Consider the following 17,025-nt stretch of genomic DNA (forward strand, 5'->3'; position numbering starts at 1 on the left):
CCCTAGCTAGGGATCAGAGAGGGACACTCTCCTGAATCCTCTCTCTCCAAGGTGGAGAGGAAGACTCCTCTGCCTCCTGCTCTCAGGGCTGAGAGAGAAAGACTGCCACTAACTTTAGCCTACTCCTCTTCGAAACTTCTGGAAGGGGCGGACTCATGGACTGTACTCACCTACAAGAGGCTGTACACAGGCCACGAGACACCACCTACGTTCCTTCACTTTCTGGGGAAGCAGAAAGGGGGGTCAAGGGCCCACAGATTAACCTGCTAATGCCTGGATCTTAACATGACTTACATAGCAGATACACTATGTGGGGAGAAACAGGTACAGCTGGACATACCCTGTTACGTATGTAAAACCACATTTAAAACCTACTACAAGAGAAGGTGTTTGTGAAGGGATTGGTGCAAATGTAGAGACTGTATAGATTACAATTTCCAGTGGAGGTACAAGTGCAATAAAAATGTTTGTAGGGATCTGCTATAGACCACCACATATTAGAAACTATTGCTACAGATAATAAATGCAGAAAAACTAGGTCATGTTTTTATTATGGGTGATTTTGATGAGTAATGGAATTAGCATTATATCTAAAGAATATAGGTGCTTAAGTATGCTACCTTATTTATGATGAAACTAGGAAAGGGCATTACTGAACCTATTAATATCCAACAATGTAGAAGTGATAACAAATATTTAAGTGAGGGGAATATTTGGAAAACAGTGATCATAACATAGGTTCTTAAGGAGCTAAGTTAATTCATAACTAAACTATTATATATTTAATACTCAAGGACACACAATCCCTGCAAGCTTTAACCCCAACACCCACCACACCATATAATATATTTGTGTCAAAAGGAGTGCTATTGGGTGTGACCAAATGTATACAACAAAAGACAAGACAGATAGTGTTAGGACCTGCAAATGGGCCATGCCTTAGCAGGGCTGCGCTTATAATGCTTTGGCCATAGAGTTTAACTATATGACCATTACTTATGAGAAGACAAACAGTTAAGTATTTAACTATATATTTTTTGTCATATTGGATGTAACATTAGGAATTTTTGTCTTTTGTTGTAATATTCGATGTCTCTATTACGCAAGAGTAAAGCAGACGTGGTGCCTGTATTTGAAAAGATACTAGATAATAACCAGGAAATTACAGACTTGTAAGCCTGACATGAATAGTGGGGAAGCTACTTGGAGATGTATTAAGGGATAATACTGAGCAATACATTTTGGATAATAAAATTATTTGTAATAGCATAGATTTATGAGGGATATGTCATGCCAAACTAACCTTTATAGTTTCTTTGAGGGGTAATTAGGAATTTATGGCAATGCAGTTGCAGTGGTCCACTTACATTTTGCAAAGACTTTTAATATGGTACCACCATAATGTTGAAAGTACAGTTAGATTAAGTGTGTAGTTAAAGCCAAAAATAGTTTAAATATAGGATTGATACACAGTGGTTAAATTAGAGAACACATTTGTAGTTATCACTTGGGCTTCCTCCCCATACCATCTGAAGATAGATTAAGAAATTGTAAAAAGTGTTGGGAGTACAACACTGTATATGTTGATGCAGGTGACAAAAACGAATTATTGGTATTTTTTCAAATGCACAGTATGAATAGAAAAAGAGATTTTTTTAAGCTGCATTCCTTTTCTCTTCTTGTTTGCTATTCAAAGCAAAGTACCATTAAATAGAATAGTGTTTTGTGATTTACTTAATTTTTTTCTTTATAAATTAAGTCAACAATGAAAGTCACTATGTCAAAATAAAGGGATTTTTATTTTAACATGAACAACACATATTTCAAATACATATTTCTAGGGACAATATGAAATAATTGTGTCACAAAAATAGTACAGTATATCCCATTTTCAATATAGGTGGAAATTGGCATCATCAAGAGCAAGTCAAGTAAGCCTTTAAAATCCTTAAGAATAAGACAGATAAAATTCATACAGTAGGAAAACTATTTTTCTAATTAAGCATATTGTACCTGTAATCCAAGGAAAATGCAAAGATACCAGGGTGGAACATCTTCAATTTTATAAAGCATATCAATTGCCACACTCTTCATAACTGTAGTCTGCGGGGTAGGGATATCTTCTTTCTGCTAGAAAAATGTATGCATCTTAGTTTATTGACAAGAAACACAGAAATTACAAAAACATTTACATTTCACTAGGGTTCTTCATGAATGATCTCCTTTGGCTCAGTTACTGTAGAAGGAACTGAATTGCAGCAAACAGAATCACATGTTCTTCAAGAAGCTAAGCCAAACAGCCATTAGTCAAGATAGTTATTTTCAACCGTGCTTCTCAACATCAGACGCTGATGAATATTCCATGAATATTCCATGTCATGGAATATCTCACTTTAAACTAGATGTCTGAAAATTAATATGTTATGAAACCATTTGCCATGCAAGAGAAAATATTATTTCCTTAAGAGGCTTCCCCCCCCCCCCCTGCAGAGTTCAGGGCTGCCCTGTGTGTGGTGATGGGGGTAGAAGGGGTGGGTGATTGGGGTAATTGCCCATGGGTGGGTGGTTTGGCCTCCCCAGAAGGAGCAGGCGGGTTTAACCCCTTAATTACATCACGATTACTACCCACTAAGGTAATTAAGGGGTTACTGGCCAGTAATGATGAATGGAGAACGGCGCCACAGCAACAGATGGTCAAAATTCTCTGGAGTTCCGGTATTAAACAAGCTTTATTGGTACATGGCACACACAAGGAAGCAGGCTAACATCACCACCTCCTCCTCTACGCGTTTCACGCTGGAGAGCGCTTTGTCTTGGAGTGAAGGTGGTGACTGCAGAACCCGACATTTGAATAAAAAAGCCCGCGAACTAGGGCTAATGAGCTCTGTATCAGCTGTGTGAAAAAGACATACTCTGTGTAAATAATTAATCACAGTTGACATAATGCTGTAAATCAAACGTTAGTTATCCTTATTTATACATAAATGCCTAGAGGGTTAGGTAAAAAAAAACCCTCAGACAAAATGTCAAAACCACAGCACAAAAAACAAGGGCTTGATATATAAAAAATAATAAAATAAGTAAAACTTCAATCTGGAAACACAGGAAGGAAAGGATACAAAGTACAGGTCTAATCTTCAACTGGATGCACCACAATAATAAATGGTAACATATTATACAAGAATAAAGGACTTGTCTTCATAACCTGGGAAAGGGGTGGGGGGAAGGGAAAAAGGGTGGGGAAAGGGAAAGGGACATATAATGGGGGGGGGGGGGTTGAGAAGAGGGGAAAAAGGAGAAGGGAAAGACAGAAGGGAAGGAGCACATAATGAACATTGGATGAATTGTAAAACAAACTGAAAATTGAGACCAGCAGAATACACGTGATTACAAGAAACATTTGAGATCCCAGTCTATATTCAGTACATTTGGTTGCAGCGTATTTAGAGTGAATATCCAATGTGCCTCACGTTGATACAAAATTTTGATCCTATCTCCTCCGCGGGAGGGTAGAGCAACGTGTTCTAATGCAATACATTGGAGAGATACTGCTGAACCCAAAGGACATGAATTAACATGTCTGGAAAGTGGGTGTAGCATATCCTTATTGCGGCTCAACCTGAGGTGCTCAAGAATCCTTACCTTAAGCATCCGACTTGTTAAGCCAACATATTGTTTAGTACATTGGCAAGTCAATAAGTATATCACAAAATTGGATATGCATGATAAATATGATTGAATCTTAAATCTGCATCTCCCCTCTCTATTTGAGAAATGCGTAGCTCTAACCATATTGGGGCAAATTTTGCATCGCCCACATTTGTAAGACCCCTTAATTGTGGAAAGGATGACATGGACTTAGCCGATGTAGTGGGTCTGAGCACACTCGGTGAGAATGCATTACCCAGTGTGGGGGCTTTACGGAAAACTACATGTGGGCCTGTACTCGTGATCTTTTGCATAAGGGGATCCAAAGTGAGGGTACCCCAATGTTTGTAAATAAAAGATTTGATAGCTGGGGCCTGGTCACTGCATTCTGTGATGAAAAAGGAAACATCTGAATTATCGGTACGATTGTAACATCTAGGGGCATTGGAATTCATAGCTACTGGCCAGTAGATAGTGTTTTAAATGTTTGTACCACTGAAGAGGAGAATGAGGATGCCCTCCATCCTGGCAGATGTAAGTACTGCTTTTTTAAAACTAAATGGTGCCCATTGATTGCTTTCGAAAGGGCAAAAGCGCTATTAGTCAGATCTGGCTATTAGGGCTTTTGCCCATTACTTTGTGTGGTGGTAGTGGAGGGGTGGGGGTTATAGGGTGTAGAGGGGGTGGATGAAAGGGTTAGTTGCCTCTGGGGTAATGAAGGGGGGGGTTATTAATGTATATTATTAATGTATTATTTAAATTAAAGGTTAATATTGATTGCCAATGTGGATATCTAGGCTCTCCATTTAGAGGGTCTAGTAATCCACAGTGACAATCGATGATTTTATGTTTCAAATTTTTTTTTTTGGTAATTACTGTACCGTGTGTGTATTTTATTTTGGTTTATTTTTGGTTAATACCAAAAACAGCTATTAGCCACATTTGGCTAATAGGTATTTGGGGAATTAGTCTAGAAGGGGGTGAGTGGTTAGGCCTCCATAGAATTGAATCAGGGAGTGTTCAGAGCTGAACCACGTTACTTTCAGGTTTGGGGACCCCTGCTTCCAGAGGTACAAGCCTCATTATGGGATGCCGGTATCTCCTACAAGTTTAAATGGCCCAGTCATGTGGACCGTGACACGGGATATTTAAACTTGCTGGAGATACCGGCACCCAATACAGAGGCTTGTACCTCGATCATGAAATTAATGTGGCTCAGCTCTGGAGACGCCCTGCTTTAGTCCTATGTCCTAAAAATAATAATAAAAACAGTGTGATCTGCTGTAATAACTGTGTGGGGAGACACAGAGAGAGGGACTGCATCTATTTGCTCTCACTGCGCAGCTCTTCTAGACTTATGGTGGCCTGGTAGGATTAACGAAGTGGGAGTCCCATTCAGATGCAGGGACCGCTACTGTGTTAATCCTTCTGGCAAATTCCCCCCTGTGCTGGGCCGTGGTCCACCCACTCCAAGTGATGCACAGGAGTAACTTGTATTGCACCACATCTGAATGTTTGAATCTACTGGTTAGTGTGTGTGTGTGTGTCAAAGTTTGTGCAGGACAATGTGTGTGCCAGTCTGTACTGTACTGTGTATGTGTAATAATAATAACTTTATTTAGAGCTTTTCTCCCAATGACACTTCACAGTTAGAAAAAGGAAAAATAAGAAAACATTTAAGGTTATAAAAGAGACCAACCACAAGGAAAGATACAATAGAGGATGGGATGGTACTGTAGCTATTAAATGCTTGACAGGTTGTGGTTCATTAATTAAATGCCTGGGTAAACAGGTAGGTCTTGATTTCTGTGGAAGGGGCCTCTCCATCTGTATGAGACAATCTTTTCCAAATAATGGGAGTCACGTGGCTTAAAGCTTGGGCCCCAAAGGAAGTCAAGGAAATTCTAGGAACTGTTAGGACTACTTCTTCTGCAGATCGAAGTGAGCGAATGGGTGTCTAGAGAACTAGAAGTTCTTTCAGATAGCTGTAACCCTAGCCATATAGGACTTTAAATCTTGAAAACTAATTTCTATTTTACAGGCAGCCAGTGCAGAGAATGGAGACCAGGTGTCATCTGGCAATAATTAGTCTGGTTAGTTAATAACCTGACAGCAGCATTCTGCACCAGCTGCAGGCAGCGTAGCTCTTTTTTTCTGAAGACCCAGGTAGAGTGCATTGCAGTAGTCCAGACGTGAGGGCACACAGAAATGGACAAGCATAGTAAAATCATCTGAGGGGATTAAGGGCCTCATGCATTAAGCGACGATTATGTGAAATCGGCTAGCTTATCGATTAGTCATGTTATTGGCGTTTTTCCCTCTCCGTATGCAGTAAGTGCCGAATACATTCAAAATCAACCAGAAAACAAATCCGCCCACTCTCACGATGATGAGCCGATCACACACAGGTGTATCGGCGTGCGTGGCGGGGTGCTGTTAGGTTGCACAATCACAAATCTTGCTGAATCAGGCGAAACAAGCATGTTTTTGATTGCGCGCCATATTTAAAGGCAACGTGTACTGCTAATCATTCTCTGTGTTGTTGGGAGTGAGAGAGAGAGAGACGCACAGAGCTGGACGATTGAACATTTGCATATTGACTGAGAGACTTGTTGTGTATTGGGTGAGCTTTGTCCTTTGTTGTTTTGTTTACATCTTTGTCTTGTTTTATATGTGGAAGTGGGTCGTGTGATTGCCTGTACATTTCTTGTCTGTTTTTTGTGAGTGCTGGAAGTATGCCCGCAAAGCGTGGGAAGAGTGATGCTGGTGGGAGTGGGAGTGCTACTCGTGCGAGTACGCGTCGGAGTGAACGTTCTGTTCAGGGGAGTGATGTTGCTGGTGCACCGAGTGGTGTTGCTGGGAGTGGGAGTGCTGTTGTTGGGAGTGGGAGTGCTGGTGCTGCGAGTGGTGTTGCTGGGAGTGGGAGTGCTGTTGTTGGGAGTGGGAGTGCTGTTGTTGGGAGTGGGAGTGCTGTTGCTGTGAGTGGGAGTGCTGGTGCTGGGAGTGGGAGTGCTGTTGCTGTGAGTGGGAGTGCTGGTGCTGGGAGTGCTGGTGCTAGGAGTGTGAGTGCTGGTGCTAGGAGTGTGAGTGCTGGTGCTAGGAGTGGGAGTGCTGGTGCTAGGAGTGGGAGTGCTGGTGCTGGGAGTGCTGCTGGTGGCGCAGTTGCTGATGGGGTGTCTGGTGGTGGCGTGCTTGCTGGTGGCCAGCTTTTGGAGGCTCTTCCATTGGAAGAAGGAGAGTCCAGTCAGCACCAGCCAAGCTCTGACCCTAAACCTGCTCGGAAAAAACGTGTGGAGAAGCCACGTAATCCTCGCTTCAATGACCAGGAAAATAGGGCTCTTGTCACTGGCATTCTGGAGCACTATGACAGTCTCTATGGACATTTAGTAGGTAAGTGTAACTTTACATTTATTATTCAAATACATGTGATCCTAGGTCATCTGAGTTTTGTTCATATGCAAATATGGGTACACAATATCTTTCTATGTTCATTAGTGTGGAAACACAGCTTTTTATCATGCCTTACAAGGACAAATAAACACAGGCGGTCAATTTGCCAGAACTGCATACAATATGAATGCAACCTTGCTTACATGTATAGGTTTAGTAGTCAATGCTCATGTGCTGCACATATTACACATAAAACAGCATGTTTGCTATCTCTTGGAACAGCTAGCAGTGTAGGAAACTGGTGCTTATATTATTATTAATTTACCTCATATCTTTTATATGTTTTTCAAGGGCGGACAAGTGCAGCAAGCAAAAAAGAAATGTGGGACACAATAGTCATTGGTGTCAATGCCTGTGGGAATAGTGTCAGGGACAAGTATCATTGTCGGAAAAGATTTGATGATATTAGGTCCAAATTGAAAAAGAAAATACAAGACCAACGCGTGCATGCTACTGGCACTGGAGGTGGGCCCACACCACAACGTCTCATATTGACTCCATTGGAGGAGCTGCTTCGGCCAAAATTACTTACCGTCGTCGTGGAAGGCTTGGCTGGTGACCGTGACATTGGAATTTATCCGTCACAATTTCCAGCAGGTGATAAATATTACTGTACTAGGCGTGTCGTTGCTTACAGTTATTTTGCATATTTACACTGCTTTTTATACTGTCTTCACAATATAAGCATACCTGCATCTATATATGTATATGTCTGATTCTGTATATATATATCTCAAAATAGACATATATGTAGTAGTCCTACTAAAAGCAGTAACTAATATAGCACGTGCCATTGCGTGCTCATTTACATGTGAATTCCCAAAATGCATAGCTGCAGTGGAAGCAATTGATGGTGGGCGAAGATGGGGAACAACAGGGTAGTACACGTGTAACACATGTTCATGAGAAATTATTAGTAGCTACAGGTACAGAACAGAAATATGTATCATATTATTGTGTATTTTATTGATTTTACTCCGACAAACATGACATTACTGCCTATTTTAAGCATGCATCAAAGAAATTGCATGTAACGGCCTACAAACATCACTGGCACTAACACATCTATAGTTGCTTATGAAAAGGTCCATTTTTGCTTTATGTCATATACAGACAGCATAATGAGGCACACGTATCATATGTTATGTCATTGTTTTCATAACTTAAACACTGCAGATGACTACTTAGCTCATCTACCATTGTGTTAAAGCAGCTGCAATTAATATCTCATCACAGCATACACTTCAATAGAGGGGGTGGGGTTCAGCACACACACTAATTACAGCCTCATTTCACGGTCAACTTAGTTCACACCATTTGCACCTGTTTCAAGTCATTGAAAGGTGTGGCTGATTAGGCTTTTTGGGGAAGGGAATACCTTTCTTACAACCTGAATAGCACAACTGAAGTTAATCACACTCATTTGAAAGCTTAACTCTAGCTACTAAATGCCCCAACAACTCATTACTTATCAAAGCGTACGTCACACATTAGTTCACTCATATCTATAGTTGAACTACTATGAAAGACACATTATCACACACTGCATGTGTTGTCTTGTTGAGTCACAGCCACATTCAGGTGTGCCACATCTTCGATTAATGTACCACACATATCCTCTACCAAAAACAACACTTTTTGCAATATGACCACCTTCATGATAACCATTGTGAATGGTCATCTCATGATAGTTATGTACATTATGATACTGATATCACTACACAACATATGATTTTTATGTACTCATTTAATCTATTTATCCTCACGCATTACTGCAGAAACATAGTATGTTGTATGTTAGGGAACTCAAAAATTCTAAGTACACAGGCATGTACAGTGTTATTACAACTATTTATGTTCACTTTCACACACATTTTCGGTTAAGGAACTGATGTTGTTAGTTAATCATAAATACAGAACATACAATAAGTGTTTGTTCAATATTTACACATGTAAATGTAAAACTTATGTTATTGTTATATATAGTTGCCCCTGGAGGACATGTGTCACCTGAGATGGAACAAGTGTCTTCACCTGGGTCAGCCAGCTCAACACTACTAGAAGGTGAGTGTATCATTTGCTGGCCATATAATATGTGCTCTTCTATATGTTATGTTGTCATGTGCATTATTTGTTTTGCACATCTTCTTTAAATAGGATTACTTAGTGTCAGTGAAAATTAAGTGTAAGGCAACATGTATTGTGTTAGTGATGTTAATTATCATGTAGGACTTCTGAGTTTAGAGCAACTTTTCATTCATTCATATTTCATACTGAGTCCAAACATTATTCGTAAGTCAAGGTAGTTTTTAATGAGGTTATAAAACGTATGCTAACATGTTAGGTGTTACTTAGGACACAGTACAATTACATAGTAACACAGCATACATTAACATGCCATTTAATAATGTGTACATTTCTTTTTAGAACATCATGGTGATGAGGATGATGAGTATGATGAGGATGACACCACAGAAGAGACTGAAATACAATCATGTGACCATGAAGAGGTGCCAATAGAAACTGTTGTACCGCCAAATCGTCCATCAACTTCCACATACGATGCAATTGTAGCTTCAGAGGGAAAAATAGTGGACGCAGAAAATCGTCGCCATTCAGACATGATGACAGTGCTGGAAAGGATGATTGGACTGCAGGAAGAAACAGTATCACAATTGGCACATCTCCACAGAGTCTTCATTGAAGTGCCTAAACAGTTGCAAAAAATCAACACCTCATTCGAAGCATTAGTTGTTCAGCAAACACAAGCTAATTACTGGAGAATGACTAATGTACCACAATTCAACACCTCCCAGCCAGGATCTGTTCATGCAGGTCAGTTTTCACCACATTCATCTGATATTCATTCACCAGGCCCAAATGTTACCGGTCAAGTAGCAGACATTGCTGTGCAGGTTCCTGATGACATCCTACCGCTGCCATCTGTACAAATTCAGCAGCAGACACCTACAAAGGAGGCGACAAAAACAAAACAAGACACACATGAAACAGACCAACCATCACTTGTGCAGTGTCTACCAACTTGCTCACATGTGTCACTGGGCACAAGCCCTGTCCGTGAACAGTCACTACCCAAAAGCCCTGTAGGTGAGTCGCTGCCCAAAAGCCCTGTAGGTGAATCGCTGCCCAAAAGCCCTGTAGGTGAGTCGCTGCCCAAAAGCTCTGTAGGTGAATCGCTGCCCAAAAGCCCTGTAGGTGAATCACTGCCCACAAGCCCTGTAAGTGAGTCACTGGCCACAAGCCCTGTAGGTGAGTCACTGGCCACAAGCCCCGTAGGTGAACAGTCACTGGCCACAAGCCCTGCCCGTGAAGTGCCAGAGGCCACTCAAAGTGGCTCTGTTGTGCCTAAAGTTGGTGGCAAAAGAAAAAGGAAAATTCAAGAGACAACAAGCAGGCCTGTTACTCGCTCGCAAAAGGAACAAAAAAAATAAATGTTATAATTCAGAAAATATGTCTTTGGCCTTGTTTTGTTGACTTCAGATTATCTAATTACTATTGTATGTATGCTGAAGACTGTGTTGTTTCCAAACTTTCAACTATGTTCTTGTACACGTGAAGTTTTGGAAATGTTAACACTCATAATTAATTGTGTTATAAATATTTATGTTGTAATCGTCTGTTCAGTAATGGTCCACCAGGAGCCAGTTGCTAAGTTTAGAGAAGCTGCCATTGACTTTGCAGCAAAACATTGCATTTGGGTGTGTTAATTGATGTAAGAATTGCATATGCATATTAGTCACATGCAATTATTAAAACACCTAAGTAAGTGCAAACATCTTTCTTGTACGTGTACAGCAGGATTATGTGTAAATTATTACTTACCTTTGCCTTGCTTGGCCATTGTAATTTTGTCCTTTAATCAGTTGTGTGTTCGTTTCTATAACATCTCAGAATGTATAATAATATATATACACACACACACACACACACACACACACACACACACACACTGAGTGAGTGTGAGTGTGAGTGTTTGAGTGTGTATATATATATATGTATATATGTGTATATGTATATATGTGTATATATATATGTATATATGTGTATATATATATATGTATATATGTGTATATATATATGTATATATGTGTATATATATATGTATATATGTGTATATATATATGTATATATGTGTATATATATATATATATATATATAAATAAATAAATAAATAAATAAATAAATAAATATATATATATATATATATATATATATATATATATATATATATATATATATATATATATATATATATATATACTGGTATACACAAACTAATACACTTCATGCTTCCTTGTGAAAGCACACTATTTTAATAATACAGGCCTAATGTTTGAGAAATATCCTAAGTATGAGACTCTAACAGTATTGTGCTTAAACAAATGTTTATTACTTAATTCAATCATGTTTCTCACCATTTAAATAGGTTTCATACAAGGTATACTTAATGCCATCAATGTTGTGTGTACTCCTGCAATATAAAAAAAAAAAAAATATTATATATAAATATATATATATTTTTATAAGAGATATATTTATATATATATATATATATATATATATATATATATATATATATATATATATATATATATATATATATACACACGTATTTAAACTCATGCAGACAGGGAGTTAACCAGACTTTCACATACACACAGAAATGTAAGCGGGGAAAAAACATTTCTTTTTGCAGGTGTGTTTTTACTGATATGCCTGGCTAAGAAATATTTTCACACACTGGTCTTTGTTAGTTTTCAAAAAAACACTATGTGAACGCATTCACAGTCTAGGGATGTTTTTCACAAACGAGATAAAAGAAGGAGAAATGTTTCTCCCACAGTCCCATATCACGAACCACAACTGTTAACCCAATTAGACAAACAAATCCAATTGGCGTTTGAAATAAGGAGTCAAAGTAGTTAGTTTTGTTGACCTTGACAAGGAAAAACAGGAGTTTGTTAGCCATTCAGCACATTCATTTTGATGAGCAAATAACACAGACCTGCACACAGCTTTTGTGCTACTCAGACATGGCTGATGAATTCGTTAACAATATTAATCCCCTTTTAGGGTATAAGTACATGATCTGTGAAGCCATCTTGAACAGTCGCGGACAGAAAGCAAGCACACGCCAAATCGATGATTTCATTCGAGCAAAATATCCTTATTACCAAGACCGTAAGCATGCACGGAATTTTAATTCCTCAATAAGATTCACTTTATCAAGTAATGACTTTTTTGAACGTGACCAGGATAAGCTACAACACACCTATGGTTTCTGGAAGATTGCCCCGGAAAAACAATTTATCCTGAAAGACGGCACTTATATTGTCGTGAAAGGCATATTTATTCCTAATGGCAATAGCAATGTATCCGCTACTACTGATCCGTTTGAATCGATACGTGCTGCAATATCTGCAGCCTCCATTCCTGAAACCCACATTGTACAAGAACAAAAGTACTATGATTATGTACCAAGCCTTTCAGCTGAAATTGCATTGGAATGGGAACCGGAAGAAATGAACCTACCTCCCGACCAATTATTTGAAGAAAGCAGTGGCGATTCCTATGAGCGCATCCTGGAGGAGATATGTGCCATACTGGATTCAGCGGTTGGGTTAAGCGTGGATGAAAATGGCTTGCATTTCTGGAGCGACCAGTTGCAGCCAGGCGAAGAGTTAATTCTAGAAGAATGGTAAATATAACAATCGTTATGCGTTGACTCTGCGTTTAAATTTTTTTTTTTTTTGTAACCACCATTTTCACTTTCAATGCGTGGATACAGCGTAACATTGCAGACTGCATAACATGTAGCGATCACAAACAAATTGTTTCCTAATACAATATAGTAGGACCTGAAAGAGTAGTACACATTGCTGACGGAATAAATATACGTACTTTCCTATCCCTTTAAACATATTAGCAACATTTTACCATTACTCTAACACATACCTGTTTTGTTATCATGCAACATCTACAACATTGAAAACTGGGTCCACCACGTATGACGTGGGACCCTTGTCATGGGCCAAGGCGTCCTTAAAAAGGATTAGTGATGTAAGTCCCGCCCCCAAGCGACGTGCGCGCCTCAAAGCCTATTGGCTGTCATGTTTTGTTATAGTAACGGTAACTGCAGTGTGTGATGCGTGCGGCTCAGTGTTTGTAGGCGTACCCTGGGCGTTAGCCGAATGTTAATTGAGTGGGAGGAGTGTTAGCGTGCGTTTCACGCTGGCTTAACATGACGTCACACGTATTGCATTTGCGCATTGTGTTATCGGCCGTGCTTTCTGTTCAAACACGTCTGTTTAAAAAGAATACAGATGTACTCGTTTAGAACGAATGTAGTTTCGTCTTCATTGTATTTGAAATAAAGATGTTATGTTTACTGGTATTTTCAACATGTATTGAACGCACAACGTACGCTTTGTTTTGCGCATGCGCTAACAGTTAGTGGAGCCAAGCGTGAAGTGCGTGCGCACACAAAGATGTGCGCGCACATCTTTCAGTATACAGGCAACGTTCACTTCTTATACATAGTTATGCCTGCTACAAATTTAAAGAAACATTACATACTGATGAACAGTTTTACTTCTAACATATAAGTGAGTGACGTGTGTATCTACACAATCATATAGAGCTGCGTAACGCGTTGTCACGGATGCATATCTAGTAAGGTGCCATCTTTGACCATCATGTGTTTGCTGTATTTCAGAGATGTCGGGGAAGATACAATCGGATCAATGTATGATTTCAGAAGAGTCTACCTTTATATGAGATGATTGTGAGGAGGAGCCACCGACTACTATACTACATATGGAACTAATTTTATATTGCTTGCAGCGCTTATTAACAAACAATTAAAAATGTGATACCCTTATGCCTATATTGCATAAGCACTTAATTAACATAATGATGTTGCAAAAGAGTGCCTCATGAATTTTTATTGAGTGTTCTTTAATGACTACTAACATTTTATGACATGGTGTGTTTTATATATAACAACCATTCCCACTCTGCTAACACATTTGTGTATTCTAATATGTAATGGAACGTATGACTGTCGAAACTATGTAACAATAATAATAATAATATGAGCATGTTCATGTATAGGGCTGCTAGTTGTACGCAGCGATTTACAGACACATGTTTCAGCCTGAGGTCCCTGGCCCGTGGAACGTACAAATGTTTTTTTGCCGCATGAGGCACAGGGAGATAAAGTGACTTGGCCAAGGTCACAAGGAGCCCACACCGGGAATTGAACCAGACTCCCCTGCTTCAAACTATCAGTGCCAGTGTGTGTCTTTACTCACTGAGCCACTCCTTCTCCCAATGTAAAGGACACTTACAACCAAGTAGCCATTTATTTTTAAAATCTCTTGTTACATGGGTATGTAGATAAAATGGTTTGGGACTGTAGCAAATAATGTTACTGGCCAGATGTTATGGTCCCCTCCAATGCATGATGTTCTGAATATGACATCACCATCATGTTATGAAGTACGTTTCTGTGTATATTTCATTAACCTAACTAACTATAGTTTACTGTGTTTATTAATCGTTTAGAAATACATAGTATAGTCAATATGATGATATAAGCTACCATAATAAAGCTGGTGTTATCATTTGTCGGTGTTATACATGGATCCTACACCAATTGATAGAGACACAAACAGTTGTCTTAAAAAGTGTGTCTATGCTAGTGATGAATGTGCTCCCGTAAGTAAACAAATAAGTACAGTTATCCCCTTTTCTCCAACCACCTCTATATTACATTAATGGAAATTATAAGGAAACATACATAAAATGTGATGAAATGTGAGTAATCATTTTGTAATACAATGCACATGAAAGCTCAAGAGTAGCTAAATGCATATACATGATACAGAAAGTACATATATGTAACATTTGTGTTTAAACCAATATGTTGTGTTTTTAGTTCCAATAATTATAGGAAGATTGAGGTAGCCACATCTTATGAGAGATGTCAGCAAATATACATACCATGATCAGTCATACTGGAGATATACCTATAATGCAAAGGAACAATATATAAATTGCAAACATTGACATGCCATCTTCAGTACCGTAAACAACACAGCAAAGTGTGTATTTGGTGTTAAATGTACAACACCATGTATATTTCATGACATTCAAAATGTAAATCAGCCTGGTGTACACATCATATGGATGTACATGTTACACTGCACCAATAACATTGTATGTAAGCATACTAGAAGCATGAATGATTATGGGCATAATATGTGTTTTGTCTTAGCATAAGGAATAACACAATGCTAAAATATTATTGCTTTGTTACCCAAGTTGTATTCACATACACACAACTAAAGTACAATTGAAGAGGGATTATATAACCTGTGCAACAATAACATACCGGTGCCACATCCCTTTGTGCACACAGCAGAGAAAAGAAAGGTGTGCAACCCATATTCATCTGTGTCCTAACAGAAGGTTATATAAAGAAACATTATTGTTAATATAACATAATTAAACTATAAAAGTAGTACTAGGAACATATGAGTTTGTACTTACAAGAAAAAAATGAATTGATGAGATTCTGTCGTGTCTGGCCACCACTGGCTGTTTGTTCATTTTCAGCAGCTACATGGGTGGGATGCTCGTCTACCAAAGCCTCAGCTAGGTCTGACTGTACATTGTGCCTGAGTGCAACATTGTGCAAAATGCAACAGGCAAGGATAATATCAGACACTTTTTGAGGCTTGTATAGAAGAGCCCCACCAGTTCTGTCCAGACACCTAAACCTGGTCTTGAGTAGGCCAAATGTCCTCTCTATAACAGATCTTGTAGATATATGGGCTGCATTGTACCTGTCCTCTGCTTCAGTTTGAGGGTTTAGCACCGGAGTCAAGAGCCACGGCCTAATTCCGTATCCTGAGTCACCTATAATGAATGGAGCACACATAAGCTGACATTAGTGATCAAATTGTACAATGCCAACATTCCTAAATCAACATGTGTTTTGTGTTAGAACATGTAAATATGTACTCACCCAGCAGCCAACCAGGTTCAAAATGTCCCTCTTCGAACGCATGGAAGACTGAAGAGTTCCTCAGGATAGAGGAATCGTGACTGGAACCAGGGAACTTGGGTACCACATGCATTATCCTCATCGTGGCATCACATACCACCTGTACATTGAGTGAATGGTAGTGCTTCCGATTGCGGTACACATGCTCACTCTGACTAGGTGCAATCAAAGCAACATGTGTGCAATCGATTGCACCCAGCACACATGGTATCCCTGCTATATTATAAAAGCCAGTCCTGACTTCCAGCCACTCTGTCGCCTCTGTAGGAAAATGAATATAATTCCTAGCGCGTCTATTGAGTGCATAGAGAAACTGGGTCAAGGCCCGCGAGAATGTAGATTGCGAGACCCCGCCCACTATGCCCACAGTTGTCTGGTATGACGCGGAAGCAAGATAATGTAATGAGCACAGCATTTTAACAAGCCCAGGGACTGCACGACCTCTGGCTGTGAAAAAATCTAAATCCCCCCTTATCTCCTCATAAAGAGCTAAGATTGCTGCTGAACTCAAACGATAGCGACTTACAATCTCCTCCTCACTCATCCCATCTAACAGGGTTCTCTCCCTGTACAGACGCGGACGAGGCACAAGTTGTCTCCTCTGTCTTCTCCTCTGATCTCCTGTCCCTCTACCTGTCCCTCGGCCTGTCCCTCTCCCTGTCCCTGTCGTATCCGCGTCACTGTCACTGTCCCTCGGTGTGTCCCTCCCTTGCCCTATATGATTGTCTTCATCATCAAGCATGTCATAGAAAAGAATGTTCCTCCGTCTCCTAAACATTCGCAACATTTTGAAATGAGTAGCTGTGAATGAGCAGGTAATGTGCGTCCTTTAAATA

The 17,025-nt window shown here is 39.5% G+C and overlaps 2 protein-coding genes across 4 annotated transcripts in view; one reads left to right on the forward strand and one right to left on the reverse strand.

Moving 5' to 3' along the window:
• Positions 1-17,025, reverse strand: part of SLC23A1 (solute carrier family 23 member 1) — a 396,028-nt gene that overhangs the window by 342,504 nt on the left and 36,499 nt on the right. For 2 of the 3 annotated variants that reach the window (XM_075601621.1, XM_075601622.1), the window contains one exon: positions 2,014-2,127. In XM_075601621.1, the coding sequence (XP_075457736.1) occupies positions 2,014-2,127 (114 nt within the window). Of the gene's footprint in view, positions 1-2,013; positions 2,131-17,025 lie in introns of all 3 variants that reach the window. The other variant, XM_075601620.1, reaches the window with a different exon arrangement.
• On the forward strand, positions 7,328-10,550 carry LOC142494321 (uncharacterized). Its single transcript, XM_075598879.1, has 3 exons — positions 7,328-7,695; positions 9,085-9,162; positions 9,526-10,550. The coding sequence occupies exons 1-3, from the start codon at positions 7,419-7,421 to the stop codon at positions 10,548-10,550; spliced, it is 1,380 nt and encodes a 459-aa protein (XP_075454994.1). The 5' UTR covers positions 7,328-7,418.

The sequence above is a fragment of the Ascaphus truei genome, chromosome 5 (genome assembly GCF_040206685.1).
Source record: "Ascaphus truei isolate aAscTru1 chromosome 5, aAscTru1.hap1, whole genome shotgun sequence".
NCBI classification, from domain to species: domain Eukaryota; kingdom Metazoa; phylum Chordata; class Amphibia; order Anura; family Ascaphidae; genus Ascaphus; species Ascaphus truei.